Here is a 21,651-nt window from a genome sequence, read left to right as displayed (position 1 = left end):
AGCAGGCCCAAAGTACAGTATAAAACTGAAGCAAGGAAAGAGAAGAAGACAAAAGTTAGAAAATATAGCGAAAGAGAAAGACAGTGGTGGAAAGTCAAATAAGGCCACTCACAAGATGACCCTTAACCTAAAGAATGAGAATATAGCAAGAGAGGATTCTGGGAACTTCAACAGGATTAGATGATATTGCTATAATGACAATACCCAGCTTAGAGACCCCACTATTTTTGGATCTTAGTTGGGAATTAGGGATGTAATTTTCTTCCTTCCTGGTTACCTGCTTAGTGAAAAATTTCTGATAATTACGTGAAACAAACTGGATTCAAAAACCTATAAAACATCATCTATGTTATCACAAACAGAAAAGATTCCTTCATTTAAAAGGGCTCTGAACTCTATCTATTGGTTCAAAGTTGTGAGCAGTAAGAAAAAAATCTTAAAAAATTCCTTTCTTGAGCTGCTGAAAAGGAAAACAGAACATACCCTTTTAATATCAGTGATGGCACTCACTGAGCTGGGATACTTGAAATAATCAGCAAGCATGGCAATGAGGTGATCAGTTATGCTAGCGATTCTCTGTAGCTCAACATCTGGTTCAATCAGATAGGCGAGTGTCTCAGCTCCTTCAACTCTCTCCTCTAGTAATCTCTCCTTACTGCACATTCGAACCAAACAAGGCAGTGTCTGGAAGGTAGTGAAATTTATTATTTGCTTTGTGGTAAAGGCAAAAGGTTGATGGAGAGCATATAGTGACTCAATCAACTCAATGGTTTTTACTGGCAGGCATGTTAGAGATCAAATGTTTGAATAAAGACTTTCAGAGAATGAAAGGTTTTTTGGAATGTAAAAACAAAGTTCAGTGTATATTAATCATTTGTGCTGGCACACTAAACACTAAATTACACAATCAAAAGCACATTAATACAAATCATTAGTCAGGCTTTTATCACGGATAAAATTGAAACTTTACTGTATAACCTTATAAGAGACATTTAAGAATTCCCTAATAAATCATGTCTGACGTTTCTGCCTCATCTATGTATTTATTTACTTAAAAGACATCCAGCAATTTATTTATTTATTTTTTCTTTTTTTCTTTCTGCTTTGAGAAAGCCCCAGCTGATAAGACATCCAGCAGTTTAATCAGGAACAACTGTGCCATAGAAAAAGTACGCTATCTTTTCCTTAGTGAATAATAGGACTGAGATGAATTTTATTTTTGGTGGGTGATCAATACCTACAGTTGCAAAACCAAAATACCACTAAAAATTTAGTGATCTTATCATTACTCAGATTCCATGAGTTTCCCTATAATGCAAGTGAAATGCATCAATTGTAATTCCTAGGTTTTCCAAATTACTCCCTGTAAGGACTATATCTACTAGCCCAATTTTACTTCTGAGGTCCTTCAAAAAACCTGGTGCTGGTCTTGGTAATTTATCTACATTAGGTACTCAATTAAAAAAAAATCCCATGTATTTACTACATGGGATGTAGTAAATGAATGAACCCACATTAAAAGGATAACACAAAGATGGAAACTGAAATGTTATAATTATAGGAAGCCTTTCTCAACACCGTAGTCAACTGTACTTTGCTCTTTTCTAAGTTCCTATTATATCTTTATCATAAAGTTTAGCACTTTATTGTTCACTACTGATTTTCTATCAGGCTAGTGCAGGCTTTATAATACAATCCTAGGCTTCCAAGAGGAAAAACCTATTATTCTTATTTTTTTTGAACAGTTACTAACATTTACTAATACCACAAATCCATGGATTGTTGAGTGTAATGCTCACAGCTAGTACGTGAAGAAGATGCTATTAACCTAGTTTACCAATTAGGGAGAAGAGGAGGGGTAGAGCAGTTGAGCAAATAAACCAAGGTTACTTGCATGGAATCCTTAGAACTCTACACAATGTTGCTTACTAAGGGGGGAAGGGTCCTCAGATCTCATTAAATTAATTGACTTGCTTCACCAAAGACTATCAGCAAGTATTCGTCTTAAATGTTCTTTTATCCTTGGGTTCATTTTGTACACTGATAATGAGAGATCTCAGGTTCATAAAATGATATATAGTCAATGTATTTACATTTATTTTGTTTTAGAAGAGTAAGGGATGTGCCCAAAGTTACCAAGCCAGTCAGTGGTGAAATTCAGGTCTTATAATTTTTAGGCCAGTCTCTTACCTGAGTTTCTCTGTGTTCTAGTTGCTTCTGACATGTCACAATAAATACTGATGGCTTTCATGTGTTATTATCTTTTTCTTTCTCATTATGTCTTTTGATTATCTGCCATGAGGGTGATATAAAGTCTTTGTCTACAGAGCTAGTGAACTGCTTTCCTATAAAACTATGTTGCAAACTTAATGAAACTCAAGGATTAAAATATATTTTATATTTCACTTGAATTTTACATATTTTTACAACATCTATATCTTCCTAATTTCCATAAAAATGAAAAAGGTGTGACAAGGAAAAAACTATTTCACTTTCACTCTTAAAACACATCTAAAACCAATTTTTTAAAAACTACATGGCATTTCATATAGAATAGAAAGAAAAGCATGATGTTTTAATATCATTTTATGCTATGCACACATACCATAGTTGTAAATGTATAAAAAGAAATAGAAAAAAAAGAAATGGGAATACCAAGATTTATATTCAACACTTACGACTTAGTGACTTTTATGTGTGTTCAGAGAGAATTAGCTCACCTTTAATACAATACAGTTGTCATCTGTCCGAATTGCTCCAGCTCTACACATGTAAGTTAAACTGGAATAAGATGGCAAAAAGTAAGTTTTTGCTTGTGTTTTAAAGCTTTAAAAGAAAAATTCCTTGCCTTTAGGATTTTATGGGGCAAAAAAAGACAGCTACTCTTCATCTTGTGGGAGGTTTTTCACATTACCTTATGTGAGGTTCTGCCAATTTACTACTCAAAAGCAACTAATGGATATATACAGACAATAAAGTCAGATATTTTTAAGAAATGCATATAAAATTGTTTTTTAAAAATAAAGGCTTAATGAGTGGATAAACCGAAGCCAGGTGCCAGGCACACTGGAGGTCCTTACACTTTTTTCTACACGTTTCTGTGTTAGAAAGTTTCCATAATAAAAAGGGAGAAAAAGTTAAAAATATAAAGTTAAAATATAAAATATAAAAATATAAAGTTCACAAAGTATCTAAGATTATATCAAGCTAAACTGGGATATTCTAACTACAATAAGAGTAATATAAGTATCACAGAAGAAGCATCTAACATTTAACACTTAGAGATAGCCATAAGAAATTAATGATTCTTCAGAGTTTGCCAGCAGTGGCTTTGACAACTGGTCAATGATTTGGTTGTACTGAACTGAATAACAATTTGCCTTCACAATTATATCTGGCTTTGAACTAAGTAGCTACTGAACACTGAGCACTTTAGAAACTTAATGAATTTCCTTTTTGGATTAGATTTCTTTAGTAAGCTGGGCGGGCAGGGGGAGGGGAGCAGGGTGGTAGTACATCTAAAACACTCCATATTCTGGCTTCTACAGAAAGCTATTTTAAAAAAATCAATACATTTTTTACTTAGATTATAGAGGACTGAATTGTTTATAGCTGTTATCACCTTAAGACTTGTTACCACATTTTAAAAAAAAAACAATTCCACAAGAGCATTTATCTTACTTAACAAAGTTTTTTTTTTTTTGACAAAGGTTTTGAAGACAAAAAGCAAACTAGTATACAATATACTCATATAAAAAAATTTCATTGTACATGAGTAATTCACTGAAAATTCCTCATTCTTGCCAAGATACTAGAGAGGCACAAATTCTTAAATATTGGAACCATCAATTTAGCAAAGAACCTTACACAACAGGTGCTCAACCCATCTATTAATGTATTCATATGAGCAGAATGTTCATATGAGCTAGGACTTGTATTAATAAGAATTTAACTATCTTATAAACGGTCATATCTCTATGAGAATTTTATGTTTTGTTTTTCTAAACACGAGGAAGCCACATTCTCTGAAATTATGCGTTGGTTATCAGCTTCAACTAATTCTCACTCCATATTTTTGTATCTTTATATTTTCTCAATTCTTTGCATAAATTTGTTAGTTAAATCTAATTCTATATTATTTCAACTGAAACATAAAGAGTACATTGAGAATGTAATAAAGTAATTTTCTGTGGATAGCCTTAGCTGTTATATGAGTGCTGATGCTCTGAATGCTACTAATGCCCATTTAAGATATCTCATGCCCATTTAAGATAATGTGAGACAACCCATGACTTGCAAATTCCAAAATCCCAAAGATGAGGATTGGCAGTGAGCTGATTAGGCTGTCCAAAAATACTCTAACATATTGATAAAGCACAGTTGTTCTTCCCACATTGTCTTGACTTTTACCATTTTGCTGATGTCAGCTGCATCTCAATAGGCTTATCCCTCTGTAACATCTTCACAAAAATTTGTGGTAACAATTCTCCATCAACCAAAACTAAAAATAAAAGAAACAAGAATTAAAGAATTCTTTAAATCTACAAAGTTCATAAATTAAATCATGTAGGTGCCACTGAAAGTTCCAGCCTACCATTTACCAGGGTCATCGATACCTGGGGATTTTCAAAAGCTAAAACTGAGAAGCATTTCAGTGCTTGCATTCGAACCTGTAACAATAAATAAACAAAAAATGCATTTATCTTGATTTTGCAAATATGAATTTTAATGTCTCAGAAGCTAAACTCTTCTGAAGAAACAATTGTTTAAATCTGCTTAAAGTATAAAAAGAAAGGCCTCAAGGGAACACCTGAATATCTGGAGTACAGTAAGTTAAACTTAATTATAAAAAGTTAAAATTAATTTTGAAGTAAAAGAAAAGAAAAAACAGGAAGAAGCAGCAACTAAAATTTAATTATATAAATTCCTAATCAAATTTAAAAGAACAATGTACAAATACAATGTTGGTAAGTCAAAGTGAGCTTAATAACACTTAATTACCAAGTACCTTTCAAGTGGGACATTTCTTCTCCCCAAACTACAAACAAGAGAACTGAAGACAAAAAAAGGAAAACAAGAAAAAAAAGAAGGTGTACTCTTAAAGTTGTGTGAGATGGGGTTGTGGCAAAGGGAACAGAAGGAAACAAAGTTAAAATCTGAAAAGGATTAAGCTAATTTATTTTTATTATTAAACCAATTTTATTTTATTTTTTAAAGATTTATTTATTTGGGACACCAGGGTGGCTCAGCGGTTGAGGTCTGCCTTTGGCTCAGGGTGTGATCCTGGGATCAAGGATTGAGTCCTGCATCAGGCTCCCTGTGGCGAGCCTGCTTCTCCCTCTGCCTTATGTCTCTGCCTCTCTCTCTCTCTCTCTCTCTTTCTCATAAGCAAATAAATAAATCTTAAAACAAAACAAAAAAATATTTGAGAAACTAAATATCTCTCAGAGAGAGAGAGAGGAGGGAGGGGCAGAGGGAGAGGAGTCCCAAGCAGACTCCGTGCTGACCATAGAGCCTGATACAGGGCTTGATCCCAGGACCCCAAAACCACAACCCGAGCTAAAACCAAGAGTCAGATGCTTTAACGACTGGGCCACCCAGGCGCCCCCTAATTTAACTTTTAAAACACTTATGAATTGTGTTACTATTCCTCAAAACTAGATTACTGGTCTAGGACCACACCACAGGGCCAAACTCTTAACCACATACAATATATTTCACAATTTGCAGGAGCTCCTATAAGAACTGTTATTTTTCATTCTTTCTCTTCAGTTCTCACCGGACAATCTAATCCTCTGAGTCTACATATGATGCTCTTATGTGGAACTCAAGCCTGGCAGGATAGGTAACTGAAGTGTGAAGAAGCCCTGTCCTGCATTTCAGCAAAGATCTGCAGCACCAGCATGTGCACACCTAAAATATGGAACCTAAAATATGCCAATGACACTCTGACAATGAAGCAAACCTTGACAAAAGAATAATGTTACCAAAACCTTTTTCCTTCCACAACCTATTATCAGTTACAGTAGATAAGGGAGCTTGGTGCAGAAGATAAGTGGAGGGGGGAGAGAGGAGAAGATAAAGGAGGGAGCAGACAGAGAATTTATGAAGCTAGAGGACGGAGAAGAGGAGGGACAGTAAATAGCCACCCCAGCAATTGTTTCTTGATGTGCCAGTGCTGACTGGTTTCAGCCTCCATGTGGTACAGGGTGGAGGAAGCAGCTCTCACTATATATTTCTTTCCTCTCCCTCTGACTAATTTCAAGCTGGCTCCATTCCCCATTCCCATCCTTGTGAGTGCTTCACTAAGATCAAACTTTGGATATCTGAAGTAGGAAAACATAGGTATTAGCAGGCTGCAACACAGAGCAGATTAGAATCAGTGCATGAGGACAGAAGACAAAAATGACTACGGCTCTCTCTGCTCTGTGTCAAAGTCCTGGCATACCAGCCATAATCTGACACAATAAGGACAATGCCCCATTATCTGTTATAACTTGCTAGCTGGACAACAATAAAATGACTAAATTTTTAACATAATGCTTGATCATATATCGCGACGCTGTTTATCTATATATAAAAGACAGTGAAGGAAATTAGCAAGTCTGAAAACCTTTGACTTTTTAATTCAAAATACAAAACAGAACACATTTTAAATGTGTATGTGAGTATATGCCCTGAGTCACTATGGCTGTTCAGGTTTCAAATATGAAATCAAAATATTTCCTGATATTTCAAAGCATCACCCTATGTACAGCTTTGGCACTGATATCAGAGCAGAAGAGACTCAAAACCAATAGCAAATCAAGCCACAACCATATTTTGAAAAAAAAGTGGAAAGGCAAGGGTAGCTTTTAAAATTTTTTTTAAAGAGGATTCTATAGATAAAACAATACCCCACAACATTTTGTGGATAAAATGTTATTCTTGATCACAATATCTATCAAACCAACATAACATGTGGGCCTCCTTCTAGATCAGGACTCTAGAAACCAAAAATAAAATATAAAAATCTGGCCATAATTTTTAATATCTTACTTTGTAAGATACTGAGGTTAGTAGGTGAGCAATATTCTGAACTGCACCATGGTTAAATAAAATAGTTTGATGATCTGGACCCTGTAAGAAAAGAGAATAAAACATTAAAAAGAGTAATGAATGATTCATTCCAACAAAATAGTTACTTAAATGGAGAAAAGTTCATTCACTACAATGTAGAATTCTCACCTACCCTTCTCTTGCATAAATCCATCCCAATAAAGCAGGGTAGACAAAGGGCTGCCATGTCTTATGGCATCCCAGTTCTGTAGAACTGCTGCATCCTTACCTTACCCCCAAATAATGAAGAGGGTACAGAAGCTATCCTGGCACAGGCCCTTTGAAGTTCTTAAAAAAACGACACCGTCACAAGAAGAGAACCACTGTGAATTCTGCATTTCATGTGCACAAGCTTAAACTATGCCCACTGGAGACAGTGGTAGTCATTCTTACAACTTCAGACTGATGAACTGGTCAGAGAAACACTAAAATTACTCAAGTGCAAGAAGTAGATCAGAGCTTAAACTACTTCAATACATCAGGGAAGTTTGAGTTAACGATGGTGAAAAACACAACACTCCATACAGAGAAGTGAATGTGTTTTGGTTTCTGTTTCTATGTCATTTCTCTTTTTTCAATTATCATTTCTTAGAGTAGAAAGGTAAAGAAATGGGAAAATTCAGGATGTTACTTCTCATCAACTGTTTTCTACTAAGCAATTTGCTGAAGATCTTCAAAGTGACAGAAGGTAAAGGTTAAAAGCAAGGCTTCAAAACTGCCACAGTTCTTATGCATTGATTTAGTTTTTAATTTTTTTAAAAAAATTTTTACATAATCACTATAACCCAATGTGGGGCTCAAACTTACTATTCTGAGATCAAGAGTCACATGCTCTACCAACTGAGCCAGCCAAGTGCCCCTCTTATGCACTGATTTTATGTACCATATAACCATTCAAATAATGAAATCAAAGCAAGGTTAAGGATGCTACTTCATGCTTATCGTTATTCAGAAGAGAAAAATACAGCACTGAAAGCTGGCTACCTATCTGGGCTCAACAGAGAAAACCAGTTGCTAGTCTAGGAAAAAATCTCTCAAATCAATTTTTCCAACCCACTATTTAGCCAAGTAATAAAGATCTTGCAGATAGTCATTCTTTCCTGGACACAAATATTCATCATTTCAAGTGGGGAGATTAGTATACTTAGTCCTGAATCACAAAACAGCCATATTCTATTTAATAGGTAGTAATTCCCTAAACACTTTATATTCTATAAAAAGGCTCTTTTTAAAAAACAAAACACTTCAGCAACTTCTATTACTAACTTCTAATTTCTGATTTTTAATTGATACATAATATGCCACACTTTACTCAGGCAAACTCCCATTACATATATTAGGTAGTTTCTAATGTCTTACTATTAAAAACAATGTTTTGCTGAACAGTATGAAGATAAATTCCCTGTGTGTATTGCTTGATGTATTTATCCATATGTATCTGTCCAGAATAATGCAGGGTTGCTTTTAGAACAACTAAAGATACTGACATTCTCAGGGTACAGGCTGCAAGTATGCTCTTTATCTTCCTACCTCATCTTCATCCATGCATCTGCAATTATAATTATAGGTACTACTTATTGGGTACTTGCTATGTGCTTGGGCACTGTTCTAAATGCTTTACTTCAACAATCTCATTTAAAACATGAGTCTCCATCTTATTCAATATAAAGACAGTGGTGTAGCCTATAATGGGGAATCTAGGAAAAGGCTCTCCTAAGAATCTGACCCATTTTTTTCTTACCTAGTAACAAGTAGGTAACTAGAATAAATTGTGAAGATAAACCTAAATTACCCTAGGCTGACAATATTATTAGCATACTAAGGTTTTTTGCCTTCCATATGAATTTTAACATCCTAATTTAAATACTGGCAGTGTTTAGCAGAATAGCTAAGTAGACAGGGTGTTGCCTTCACCCTTGCACCTCACAGCTCATTCCATTCTCTGTATTTAGCCAACCTGTTCCTCTGCTTTGAGGTGACCTAATACTAACAGATTGTTTTTACATTTTTCAAGCCATTACATACAAATACGTAAGTATATCCTTTCCCCTATTTTAACACTAAAGGTAGAATACTACCTATGTATGTGCTATATGTACTATACATGTACTATACATATTGTTCTAAAGCTTTTACTTCCTTTATACTACTTCCCAGAAATCATTCATATTAGTACATAAAGAGCTTTCTTATTTCTTTTTTGGCCTTATTCCACTGTGCAGGTAAACCATACTTTAGTACCCGACTGTTAGACAATTAGATTGTTTACAGTCTTTTACTCTTAAAAACATCAATTAATATCCAGGTGCATGCATATTTTTAAGAGGTAGGTCACTTATGGAATATCTGTGTTAATCAAGTTATATTATAAAAAAAGATCAAGGACAATGCAACTCATTTAACGTAACTGTTCCCTCTGCTTACAAGATACTGTAGTTTTTAATCTCTCAATTTCTGTGCTCCAGAGACTGTAGGAAATAATTACTAAAAAGGACGCCCTTCTTCCTCTCTGTGGTTGTACACAGGATGGTGTAAAAACAGTAATAAAGAATTGAATTGTTGATGGCTTAACCAACTAGAGAAGGAGCTATCATTTGATTCTTGTCAAGTCTCTCTTAGGTCTCTCCAAATTAACACACATGGACCTGGGCTAATGAGACAACATCCATAGGGTGGGAAGTGGGAAGCAAATAAGCCCTCAAGATTTTAAACTCCAAAAGACACGTCTCAGAAGTTTGAGTAACCTGTTTAAGTAGTGACAACAATTTAGTCCCAGTTAGTATTACTAGCTCTTTTTTTTTGCTCCTTAATCAATCAAGGAGAGAATTTCAAAGATATAATTAGAATGATATTAGCAGTTAAATTTTAGGAGAGTCAAAAGGTATATGCCTATTTTTGACTGAGCAGGGTTTGGCCACCCCCGACCCTCATATTGTCCAAGGGTCAACTGCATTTGCAAAGTTACGAATGAGTCTGAAAATGGACTATGAATCTTAAGCCTATATGTAAATTTAACAACCTGAAAGTAAAAGGTTTTTATGGTTAATAACTCTACAGAGATCATCGGATCAGTTGTTTTCAAAGATTTATGCTAGTAAATAAACAGAAAAATTAATATTTATATTAGACTATGGTCAATGGGTTTATAAAGGCTATAATATTTCCTAAGGTTTAGTTATATCTCAAAACACTTGAATTTGGTCATTTAATTACAGTGGCAAATACTAATTACCAGGCTAAAAGAAAGCTGACTTAAGGTGATTTTCTCTGGTAATATTTCAGTTCTGTTAGTGGCAGGAGGGTGCCTATAAATTCTTACTCAGCATAAGATTCTCTCCAGTAAAAGAACTAGTGATTTAATGGTATTCTTTTATCTATGATTTTCAGCTAAAAAGTACTGAGAAGTTTCAGGTGAACAAGCCTAAAAGGATTTAACAGTTTCTAATGAGCAATTCTAAAAACTATTTGGGTAACTTCTGGAAGGGATTATTCAAACTTCTCATAATATAACATTTAGTAATTACATCTCCAGGTCCAATTTTCAGTGCCCCTTTAGATTACTGTGGTTATAACTAGTATATGCCAAGATCTTAAGCACTCAGGAATAGATGTAGAAAGATTTTTAACAGGCACAGGAGTTCTGGAGTATCTTTCTTTACCTACCTGGCTACAAGATTTCATTGCACTACTGGAAAATTCTACAACCTGTTAAGTTTAGATCATTTTTAGCAAGTGAATTGCAACAAAATTGTCATTTTCTCAAAATCTTTCTTTGCTTGTCTCAAAAGATTAAAGAAGTGTTTGACATCCTTGGACCTATGAGTTGGCTTACACACCATCAAAGCAATCTGGGAACGGAAACTTCAAGGATTTTTGGCAAAATTCTTAAATTTTAAATGTCTTAAACAGAACTAAATAGGCTGTGAAAGCCACCTAGGATTTGGGCGAGAAGGGTTAAACAAATCAATGATACTTTTTCTGGAACCAAGTGATTTAATTTTCATTTATTTGGGCAACTGTTCTAAAATAGCATAGATGTGTGATCTTCCTGCTTGCCTATGTAGGTGTTCATTTCTCTTTCCTTTATTCCCTATAGTTGCCCAAATTCCTCACTTCGTCTTTGTATTATAAATATAAGAGGATGAGTAATGCTATCCTGAAAAATTTATAGAATCATCAGAAGATAAATATTTGGTTAGAGATTACCAAATGTATAGAAATTATGAAAGATCTCAAATAAATAATCACCCATGGCTATCAAAAGACTACACTCAGTATGTAAACTATGAAGCAAAATAAGTAGCACTTTATAGCACTCTTCAGTTTAGGCCGAGACCCTTTTAGGAACAGAAATTTCAATGAAGAGCAGAGAAGAATTTCTCATTTCTCCTTATATGAGGTCACTTAAGACAATTTCCAACAACAAGGGTGTGGAGAAAAAGTTATGATCACACACTGCGAGTAGGAGTATAAAATGGTACAACCTCTATACAAGATGATATATGCTAAGACTATAAATGTACACATTCTTTAACTTAGCAACTCTCTTTCTTATAAAATGTCTTACACAAGATATTTCTGCAACATTGTTTTATAATAATGTAAGACTAGGAACAAGGCAAATGTCTAACAACAGAGAACTGGTTAAACAAATTATTAGATATCTATATAGTAAAATACTATATGGCTATTAAAAAAAATAAGGGAGCTCCTTATGTACTGATATGGAATAGCTTTCAAGATATATTAAGTGGAAAATGCAGGGTACAGAATAGAATGTATGGAATGCTACAATTTGTGTCCAAAAAGGGGAAGAGAATATATACAAAGGTCTGTTTATATATAAAAACAGGGGAGGGGATAGAATATACATAGGTCTGCATAGTTATATATTTACAGGTTATCTCTGGAGGATACACAAAGAAGGCACATCTCCTGGGGGCATAGAAGATTTTACATTACAGACAAACATTTATTCTGGTTCTTACTTTACAGCAGTGTGAGAAGATCTGACAGATGTACTCCTGGGTATAGCGGGACCTGCTAAGCAGCGCCATGAGGTGCGGTATCACCGTGGCATCCTGAAGTCAAAGGAAAAGAGAGCAACAATGAACTTAGGCACTGTGAATACATCTAACAAACTATTTCCATGAGCAGGTACATATGCAAGCTTCTTAATCACAGTAAATCAAGTCTTTTTAAGGAACACAGCAAAACAAAAACAAGAGTCACCAAAACTGTTTAGGCAAAGGACGAGGGGCTTCAATATTCATCCTCAATAACAAAATATAAGAGTGGGAAATTCTCAACTTCTCTCCCATAAACAGCCTACATCCTCATAATAAGACAAAATCATTTCAAAAGACTTGACAGAAATCTGGTCTGAAACCAAAATGTGAGCTAATAAGATATATAATAACAAACAGCCTATAAGGAAGAATTACTGCATAAAAATAAGACTTAACAGCTTTGATCTCTGAGATCTTGCAGTATCAGTGACTAGTAAAAATCCTAATGACTATAGTTAGCTAATTTCAATCTTCACAAGACAATTTGTAAAATATCAACTTCTCACTTAGAGCACGATTCTGCCTATTGCTGACACTTAGCAATAAACAAGTCAGTGCAGTAGAAGAGAGGAGAATCCCCTAATCTGCTGCACAGCTCTCCAAGAATCTCCTTCTTAGGGTGCAAAGGGAATTCAAAGTTGAAAGGGTACTTGGTCTGAACCACAGATGGAAAAGGAGACTTAGCTCAAGTCTCCTAGTCAATGCTGTCACGAGTCCTCAAGCTATACTTCTTCAATATGAATGTGCATGCAATTCCCAGGGATAGTCATTATGTACAGATTCTGATTCTATAGGTTTGGAGTAGGATCTAAGCTTCCAGATGAGGCCAACGCTGCTGGTCCACAGATCACATTTTGACAAAAGACAACAGAGGGCAAGGAAGGAAACTTAAGAGTATCACTGTGTAGATGAACAAGACTTAGGGTTTCCCTTAGAAAGAAAAGAATGCTCAAAATATATAACTGCTAAGTAAGAAAACAGAAGGCTGTTAATTCCCTTTAAGTGAAATCTTACTCTTTGCTTGTTAGTATAACCTTCTGTGTTATCACAAGTAGTTTATTTTATTTTTTAAAAAAACGTTGGTTAGATGCCATGAAGTAGGTGGCAATGCCTTAACTGTATGTGTGTTGTCAGGCCCAAGGGCCTCCTCCATCCTTGTCAAGGGGAGTGCTATTCTCTCCTTTCATACAACACTATCACAAGTAGTTTAAAAGCAAAATGAAGAATTTAGAAAACCCAAAGAAAGTCAGGTAGTAAATGTATAGAAAGAAGAGAGATGAGAATGTCAAGTACATGTCTATTTTATAAAGGGGGGAGAGAAGAAACAGTAGGTCCACTGGCAGAAGACAAGGAAGCAGGTAGCAGCTAAGAAAGAACAGGCAATTGAAGGATGATATGAAAGCTTCTATTAAACTCCTTAATTACTTCCACCTCCTTTCTTTCCTCCATTGCTCTTTCATCCCTCAGTTTTCCTGTTATAACAGCCTCATCCCATTTCTTCACACCTGCCCTGTTTCTGCCAATTGTTTTACAGATCTACAATTTATAGTTGATTAAACAAAGCAAAGAACAGTTACATAATTTGCCCAGTCACCCAACTGACAAACAGGATTTCAAACTAGACATCCCACCTTCTTTTAAGTGGCCAACCCTGTCTTCAGTTTAGTGCTTGAGTTGCTGTGCCAGCTATACAGTCCAACTCACAGATGGGAGTTAATTACACTAAAACACTGTCTGTCATCATCCCATCCAAAACTCTTTACAGATCCACCATTGTCTCTGAGGCATAAAACAGACACTGTCACTGTGAAAGCCACTTAATGTCCCCTGGGTCATAATTTTTCTTATGTAAAAAAGTGAAGTTGGTGTAGACCAGTTTTCCAAAGTATGCACCATGAATCATTAGTGGTTCATAAAATAATTTTGGAGAGCAAGGAGGAAGGAGTTAAAACTGCTGGCCAGAACCAATTTCTCACTTACTGGGCTAGGAGTTAGAGAGTAAAGTCTAGGGTAAAGATGACAGGTGATTGGTTTAATCTCTTTGTACGCACCACAATAGGACCTTCACAGAAACACACTGACACTTACTAGGAGGAGAGTCTTCCTCGGTATAAAGCTTTGAGGAGGATGTCCCCAATTTAGGACTGCTTACAGTAAACCAGCAGTCCTCAAAGAGTGGTCCAGCAACCTCTGAGCTACCTGGGAACTTGTTAGAAAAGCAAATTCTTAGACCCTACCCCAAACTCACTGACTCAAAGTCTGGCAGAAGGCTCCAACAATATGCACTTAATAAGGTCTCCAGCTAATCATGGTCCTTGCTCAATTTTGAGAACAATACCAACTTATAAGGAATGGCTCCCTGAAGAATACTGCACAAATCCCTGAGGTTTAAAATTGAGATGTCTTGGGATCCCTGGGTGGCGCAGCGGTTTGGCGCCTGCCTTTGGCCCGGGGCGCGATCCTGGAGACCCGGGATCGAATCCCACGTCGGGCTCCCTGCAAGGAGCCTGCTTCTCCCTCTGCCTGTGTCTCTGCCTCTCTGTCTCTCTCTGTGTGGCTATCATGAATAAATAAATAAAATCTTTCAAAAATAAAATAAATAAAATAAAATAAAATAAAATAAAATAATAAAATTGAGATGTCTCATAATTTAGAGCATCCCTGCTGTGTAAAGTGATCCATGAACCTCACTTACAGACTTTATGTACCATTATCAGACAGAGGAGCATATATCTTATGTGGGGAGGATGGACAATGGAGCTTCATGACATGCCCCCTCTCCCTGCTTCCTTTGCCTATGCCTGATTATTTATACTCTTGAAATACTTGAAAATGTGATTCTAGATAAGATCTCTGACTTATATCTGTCCTATCCGACATTGTGATTCTTTGTGTTGGCTCAGAGAATCACAACCAGCATTATTCTAAAAATGAGAAAAGGACAGACTAGAAACCAGAAGGCATCACATTTATTGAACTGTTCTGTGAAGACTGTCTCAGGAATATTCTTTCTCACAAACACACACACACTCACACACACACAGTGTGGCAATGGAAATTTTTTTTTAAAGATTTTATTTATTTACTTATTCATGAGAGACACACAGAAAGAGAGACATAGGCAGAGGGAGAAGCAGACTCCATGCAAGGGAGCCTGATATGGAACTTGATCCCGGGGTTCCAGGGTCATACCCTGAGCCGAAGGCAGACGCTCAACCACTGAGCCACCCAGGCATTCTGGAAAATGTATTTCTTATTGTGGATTGTAAATCACAGAGTTTGAAAAACACTGGCCTGGATAATGTTCAATTGAGAAAGTCCTTTGTAGTCAATAGATAAAAAAGCCCCCTAATAATTTCTGAAGTTTTAAAAAACAATGAATGACTCTGAAGATCTCTGGATTCTCTTACACATATTCTCTGATTCTAGCCTGGCAAGTAAGCCTCCTGCAAGAAAGTTCTGGTTCATCTCTTCCATTGAAATGAACACTGACGCCCTTCCCACATTAGACTAATTCTGCCTAATGTCCTGCATATTCTCTTGCACACAGATCTCACCTAGAATGTCCTCTTTCCTTTCCACCTCTCTAAATCTTAGCCATTATTCAAGATCCAAGTCAAATTCTCTGTAAAGCCTACTCTGTTGGATTTAACCTAGAGGGAATACATTAAATATACTGCCTTAATTTGATATTAAGAGATCAAAATGGGTCTCTCTTTTTAAAAGATTATTTATTTATTTATTTATTTATTTATTTATTTATTAATTATAGACAGAGAGAGGCAGAGACATGGGAGGAGGGAGAAGCAGACTCCATGCCAGGAGCCCAACACAGAACTCGATCCCGGGACTCCAGGACCGTGCCCCGGGGCCAAAGGCAGGCGCCAAACCGCTGAGCCACCCAGGGATCCCCTGGTCTCTCTCTTTTTTAAACAGCTTATAAACTCCTCAAGCTCTAACAGTATCTTTCACTTCTTTATAATACCTAGAACATTTGATATTTGAAAATTAGCAAGAACTAAAATACTTCCTGAGACTTTTCTATAATATAACATAGTTATGATGAGTTCTGAGGTACTGAGTAAGGTAGAGGTATGCTGTTAGTGAAATGTAACTGATGATTTGAAAACTTCCAAAACTCACTGTATACAGTAGCTCCTCTGGTGTGACAGGACTGGTGAAGATGGTGCGCAGGCAGCGAAGACAAGCTTCAATGAACTTTAGGTCTGGAGACAGTAGTCCTATTAATAGAAAATAGATGTGAGACTCATCCTTTCGATTCATATTTTAAACACTGCAAACTGATTCTAATTTTTTCTTACACAAAAACGACTTCCTTACATACCTTGCAGTAAGGCAGGGATAATATGGCAATCTAGAAGAGACTTGACATTGTTTTCAGTACCCATAGCAAGACTTCCTAATACCACTGCACATTCAGTTTTCAGCTCTGTACTTGAAGTTTCTTGCTGAAGTAAGTACAACAATCTAAAAAGAAGGAATTTCATAAACAGAGGAGACTGAAAAAATTAAATCAGCTAAATGTAATGTGACAGAAAAATGCTACTAATATATCCCACATACTAAAAACATGGTCGGTGAGCTCACAGAAGGCTAGGAAATGATCATTTGTTTATATCTGCTACTAACTTAATAAAGGAATATTTGGGTAAAAACTCAAGAAGAGATGTTCTTCATTCTGAGCAAAAGGACTATTATGTATAATCTTAGACTTTATCAGAACTATTAATCTGAAAGTTGTCCATAAGTAGAGAGAGCAGTACCACAGTCCATGTTATCTGCCACTCCAGGATATGAAGACTCAGAATATTCAATGCCAAGTGCTGTCAGATCTTAAATTTAGACTAGAAAGGGACCTGGACTATCCAGAGGTATGGTTCAGAAATCACAGAGGTTTCGCTTAGGAGGAATATTCAGAGTCCTTGTGGAGCTCTTCAAGCAAGGGAAACTCTTCTTTCTTCAATTTTCCCATTTGGGGAATCAGGAGATCCTCCCATTTCCACTCCAGCCCTGCCTGCCAAGCAATTACTCCTCAAACTCTAATCATCCATTACTTAATGACCATCTCCTTTATGTTCTAAGGTAGAACATCCATGTTCCTTAAAGTACATTTATTTACACTGAACACTAATGCCCTAAGAAAGGCTGCTGAGAGCTTTATGGTTATCAAAGTATATATTTGAGGTCAGTTATGATAAAAACAATAAAACCATCAACCCTTTATCAAAAGACAGAAATGAAAAGAAAAACTAGAACATTAAAAATTCTGAATAAAAAACTTAAAGCAACTGCACATAAAATTTAGTTGAGTAGCAAAGGCAAAGAGAAAGTTATACAACTATCATTGTCTATCATAAAGAAGAGTATTTAGTTCATCAGAAAAAGATCAAACTTTCTAAGTTAGAAAACAGCAAATTCTAATAATTAGAAATTTAAAAAAGAAAAGCAGAATTTAAAAAGTTGGCTTTTTTTTTTTAATTCAAAAGAGGTTTCGAGACTCCTAAGAAATTATTATCCAATCATATAAAATTGCCAAGGTTCTGAGGAGATAAAGAATCAGGCTGGTGTATATCATCTACCTACCCAACACATTCTTTTATTGCAGGGCCAATAATCTTCCTGAATTTCCAAAAAGTATTAACACATTTGCTTCATATTCCATTCTCTAGTACTTAAACATTTCTAAAGAGATGCTTCATATATTTCAAAGCATTTATTTTAAAAATTAAAAGGCTTTCAAAAATAGGATAGACAAAACAGAAAAAAGATGGGTATTATGGATGAGAATGAGAAATATATTAGAAACTTCATATGAACATCAGAAAAGGGATTAATAGCAAACATACCTTGGAACAGCTCCTAAAACAATGAGATTGGCTTTCTGCTTGTTGTTCCCAATTACAGCATTTTTCATGTCTCTGAATTCAGGGGAAGAGAAAGGGGTAAGGTTGAGCCAACACTGAAAAATCAGTAATCAATTCATTCCACTTTATCTTTATTATTCAATATCTTGGATTGGCAAATATAGAAGTTAGTGACAAAGTCAAATTCACTTGGAGTACCCAAGAGAAGGAACAGATAGGTGCTGAATGAGCCTGGGGGCTATAAAAAAAGGACAGTATGGGAGGGCAAGGTGGGAGATAACCTGAGTATGCCTAAAAGACTTCCAATACAAAGCATGTTGAGTTCTTTCAGGGATCATGACTTTGTTCCTTTCTTTCTTCCTTTTCTGACTTCTTTGAACTGAATACTTCTTATGATTTTATTTTATTTCCTTTATTGCCTTATTAGATGTGCTTCTTTGGGTTTTGATTTGGGTTTTTTTAGTGGTTGTTTTAGGATTTATAATATATATCTTTTAACTTCTCACAGTCAGTCTTCAAGGGATAGTATCTCATTTCATTTGTATTTTAAGAGTCTTGCAACCATATACTTCTTCCATTTCTCCAAAAATTCTTTGTGCTATTACTGTCATATGTATTTTATGTTTCAACTGATTAGAAATAGCAATATACTGTTACTATTTTTTACTTAAGCAGCCAATTACCTTTTAAAGAGATTAAAAAAATAAGAAAAGAAATCTTTCATATTTTTCACATTCTCACCAGTACTTTTTATTCTAGCTATACTCAGATCTTTACTTCATCAGGAGTAAAACTATTCTACAAGAAGAGTATCTCTATGAATGACCACCTGGTTCACAAACACTGATTAGTCCCAAAGGACAGGTAGAGAAAAAAAATAAATGGCTCAAAATAAATCTAGTACTAATAAAATGATTAATAAAGAAGACTTATCCTAATTGGTCAGTAGTGCTATCTTAATAAAAACACTATAACATTATGTGATTCTACACAGCAGTGATTCTCAAAGTGGGGAAGAGAGTAGTAATAAAGCCTCACAGAGGCATTTCAGAAGTTTATGAGGGTGCCTGGAAATTTCTGGCCACAGTTTTATAATTAAACAGAAAGTGTTTTTGTACTGTTTTAAAGAAAACTATATTTTTCAGTATTACATCTGGCCCTGTAAATAAAAAGATTATACTTTTTATTAGAAGTTATTTCATTTTGAAAAATCAGATAACTAGCACAGTGGCCACATATCAATATCATATGTCAGTCCACATTTTCAGCTCTTGCGCCCATACTATTTCATTAAGTTTTTTAAATGTATTCATGCCAAAACATATACATATGGAAACATTACAAATTATCTTTTAAAAAAGTTCTCCCTAGGGCAGCCCGGATGGCTCAGCGGTTTAGCACCGCCTTCAGCCCAGGGCCTGATCCTGGAGATCTGGGATCGAGTCCCACATCAGGCTCCCTGCATGGAGCCTGCTTCTCCCTCTGCCTGTGCCTCTGCCTCTCTCTCTCTCTCCTCTCTGTGTATTCTCATGAATAAATAAATAAAATCTTTAAAAAAATAATAATAAAATAAAATAAAAAAGTTCTCCCTTATAAGCAGGGAAGGCATTATATTATATTTGGAGTTATGTATGTGAGAAGTTGTATTGTTATGGATTTAATTTCAGGGTGGTACAGTGGTCATTAAGAAATATTTATAGGATGGAGTCAGGTCTGACTATGTTAAGATCATTGCTACAGAACTTCAAAGTTTTTAGCTCTTGTATTTCTTTCATATCCCAAAATAAGTTCCCCTACATTCTCACCCAGCATCTCTTTGACTCTTTTAGGTGACAGCACTCTAACGTATATATGAAATTTTTTGCCAACTTTGAAACTTAGAATCCTAAAAAATTCTAGAATTGGCAAACCATGATTTTGTAGAAAAACAGAGTAGAAAACAGAAGGAGAAAAAGTTACTTTAAAAAAAATCAACAACTAAATGTTATAATTAGCATGTGTTTCGAATACCAACCAAATTCACTGGCATTAAAAACTCTGGTAATAATTATAATACCCTTTCTCTTCAATTACCTTCCTCAATTATGACAGAAAAATAATGCTATGATGCAGTGATCTGCTGAAAGCTGATTCTCACCGCAAGTTTTTGAATGGCATTTTCACACATTTTGAGCCAAACACTATTGGCCTAGTCTTCCAGTAGCTCAATGGAACGGAGTATAGGTCTATTTTTTTCAGGGCCTAATCTATTTCTCTCTGTAAACTATCACTCAGATCTTCCATATGGTTCACAAGGGATAAGTAGGAATATTTTTTCATTTATGGGGACTAAGCTGAATGAAGTTTAATAGGGTTTTAACCAAGTTCTGATAGACAATTATAAAATTATGTGATATCAAAGACTCACTTAGCAAAGTATAGTGGGTAAGACTATACATCTAGGCTTCCGTCTCCTTATAGAGACTTAGTTCCCAATCATCAGCTTATAGACCCTAACTTAACAGTCTGCCATTTGTTTTCATCTTCTTTCCTTCTCTGAATGTGTTCTATACTAATGTAGCATATCTATTTGTCCAGCAGCTATCTATTGAGAGTCTATCTTGTTCCAGGTGCCATTCCGGATGGTTTCTCTATTCTGGAATTCCCAACAGGACATTTCCCCAGATTTCTGTTCTTCCTAAACTAAGCAGAAATGAAGTGTCCCCAAATTACCTTATAAACATGTTCCAAATATCTGAAGCTATGCAAAAGTAAATGTTTTTATAGACAAGAACCAATAAAAACCCCTCCAAAACCAATTTTCCAGTTCTCTTAATACAAGAGAACTGGAAAATTGGTTGCAAATACAACAAAAACAAAAACAAAAACCAACCAAACAAAAAACCTATGAAGAAAGCAATTGGTAGTTATAGAGTTAAAGCAGACTAAAGAGAAACAATTAATAAAATGGGCCAATGGCTAAAGAAAATAATTCGTCTGTGGCTCTAATAAAATACATCTATGCTACATAAGGAAGAAGAGACTTTTATGTCTAGCAAATACATTCTATTCAATTTTTACTATAAAGAAATACTAGAAAATCATGTCTATGAAATACAACCGAAGAGATAATCATCACATATATCCATCTTTAGCAGGCCTAAATATGGTACAGGATTCAATTTCAGAGACAGCTAGAGTGTAGCTATTCTCTTTCATCTTCTTATCCCTCTCATACTTCCCCCTGGCTAACTTTACTCATCTTTCAAGTCTGACCTTAGATAATAATTTCACTTTCTCCAGGAAGCTTATCCTGACAATTCCCAGGTCTGGGTTAGATGTCCCTGTTAGCTGCCCTCTATTCATATCACTACTTTGATAGGACAGAAGTCTGTTTCCTCTTCAGAGGCAAGAAAGCCAATCTGACCTGAAAATATCAGAGAAGTTACTATCAATGGATCACAAAATGCACCATATAGAAATCCGTATTTTTATAAAATACAAACTCAAATTATCCAAGATGGGGGCACAACAAAATTATGAAAACCTTATATATTGCTTTGAAGTTTACAAAGCATTCCATATCCATTATATTATGTACTATTCATCAAAACCTTGAC

General features: G+C 35.4%; 1 protein-coding gene and 1 non-coding gene across 2 annotated transcripts in view; both read right to left on the bottom strand.

Annotated features, from left to right (window-relative positions):
- Positions 1-21,651, bottom strand: part of ARMC8 (armadillo repeat containing 8) — a 111,542-nt gene that overhangs the window by 45,348 nt on the left and 44,543 nt on the right. Inside the window, exons 3-11 of the mRNA XM_026018505.2 lie at positions 18,035-18,106; positions 16,513-16,655; positions 16,311-16,408; positions 12,087-12,179; positions 7,039-7,119; positions 4,595-4,670; positions 4,411-4,501; positions 2,721-2,781; positions 484-684 (exon numbers count right to left, since the gene is read on the bottom strand). Coding sequence (XP_025874290.2) covers positions 484-684; positions 2,721-2,781; positions 4,411-4,501; positions 4,595-4,670; positions 7,039-7,119; positions 12,087-12,179; positions 16,311-16,408; positions 16,513-16,655; positions 18,035-18,106 — 916 coding nt within the window. The remainder of the gene's footprint in view (positions 1-483; positions 685-2,720; positions 2,782-4,410; positions 4,502-4,594; positions 4,671-7,038; positions 7,120-12,086; positions 12,180-16,310; positions 16,409-16,512; positions 16,656-18,034; positions 18,107-21,651) is intronic.
- LOC112935013 (U6atac minor spliceosomal RNA) lies at positions 13,239-13,361 on the bottom strand. The gene has a single exon (XR_003238095.1). It is a non-coding gene; the product is annotated as a U6atac minor spliceosomal RNA (small nuclear RNA).

This window comes from Vulpes vulpes, chromosome 11, assembly GCF_048418805.1.
Source record: "Vulpes vulpes isolate BD-2025 chromosome 11, VulVul3, whole genome shotgun sequence".
Lineage (NCBI taxonomy): Eukaryota > Metazoa > Chordata > Mammalia > Carnivora > Canidae > Vulpes > Vulpes vulpes.
This window is presented reverse-complemented; position numbering and strand designations above follow the sequence as displayed.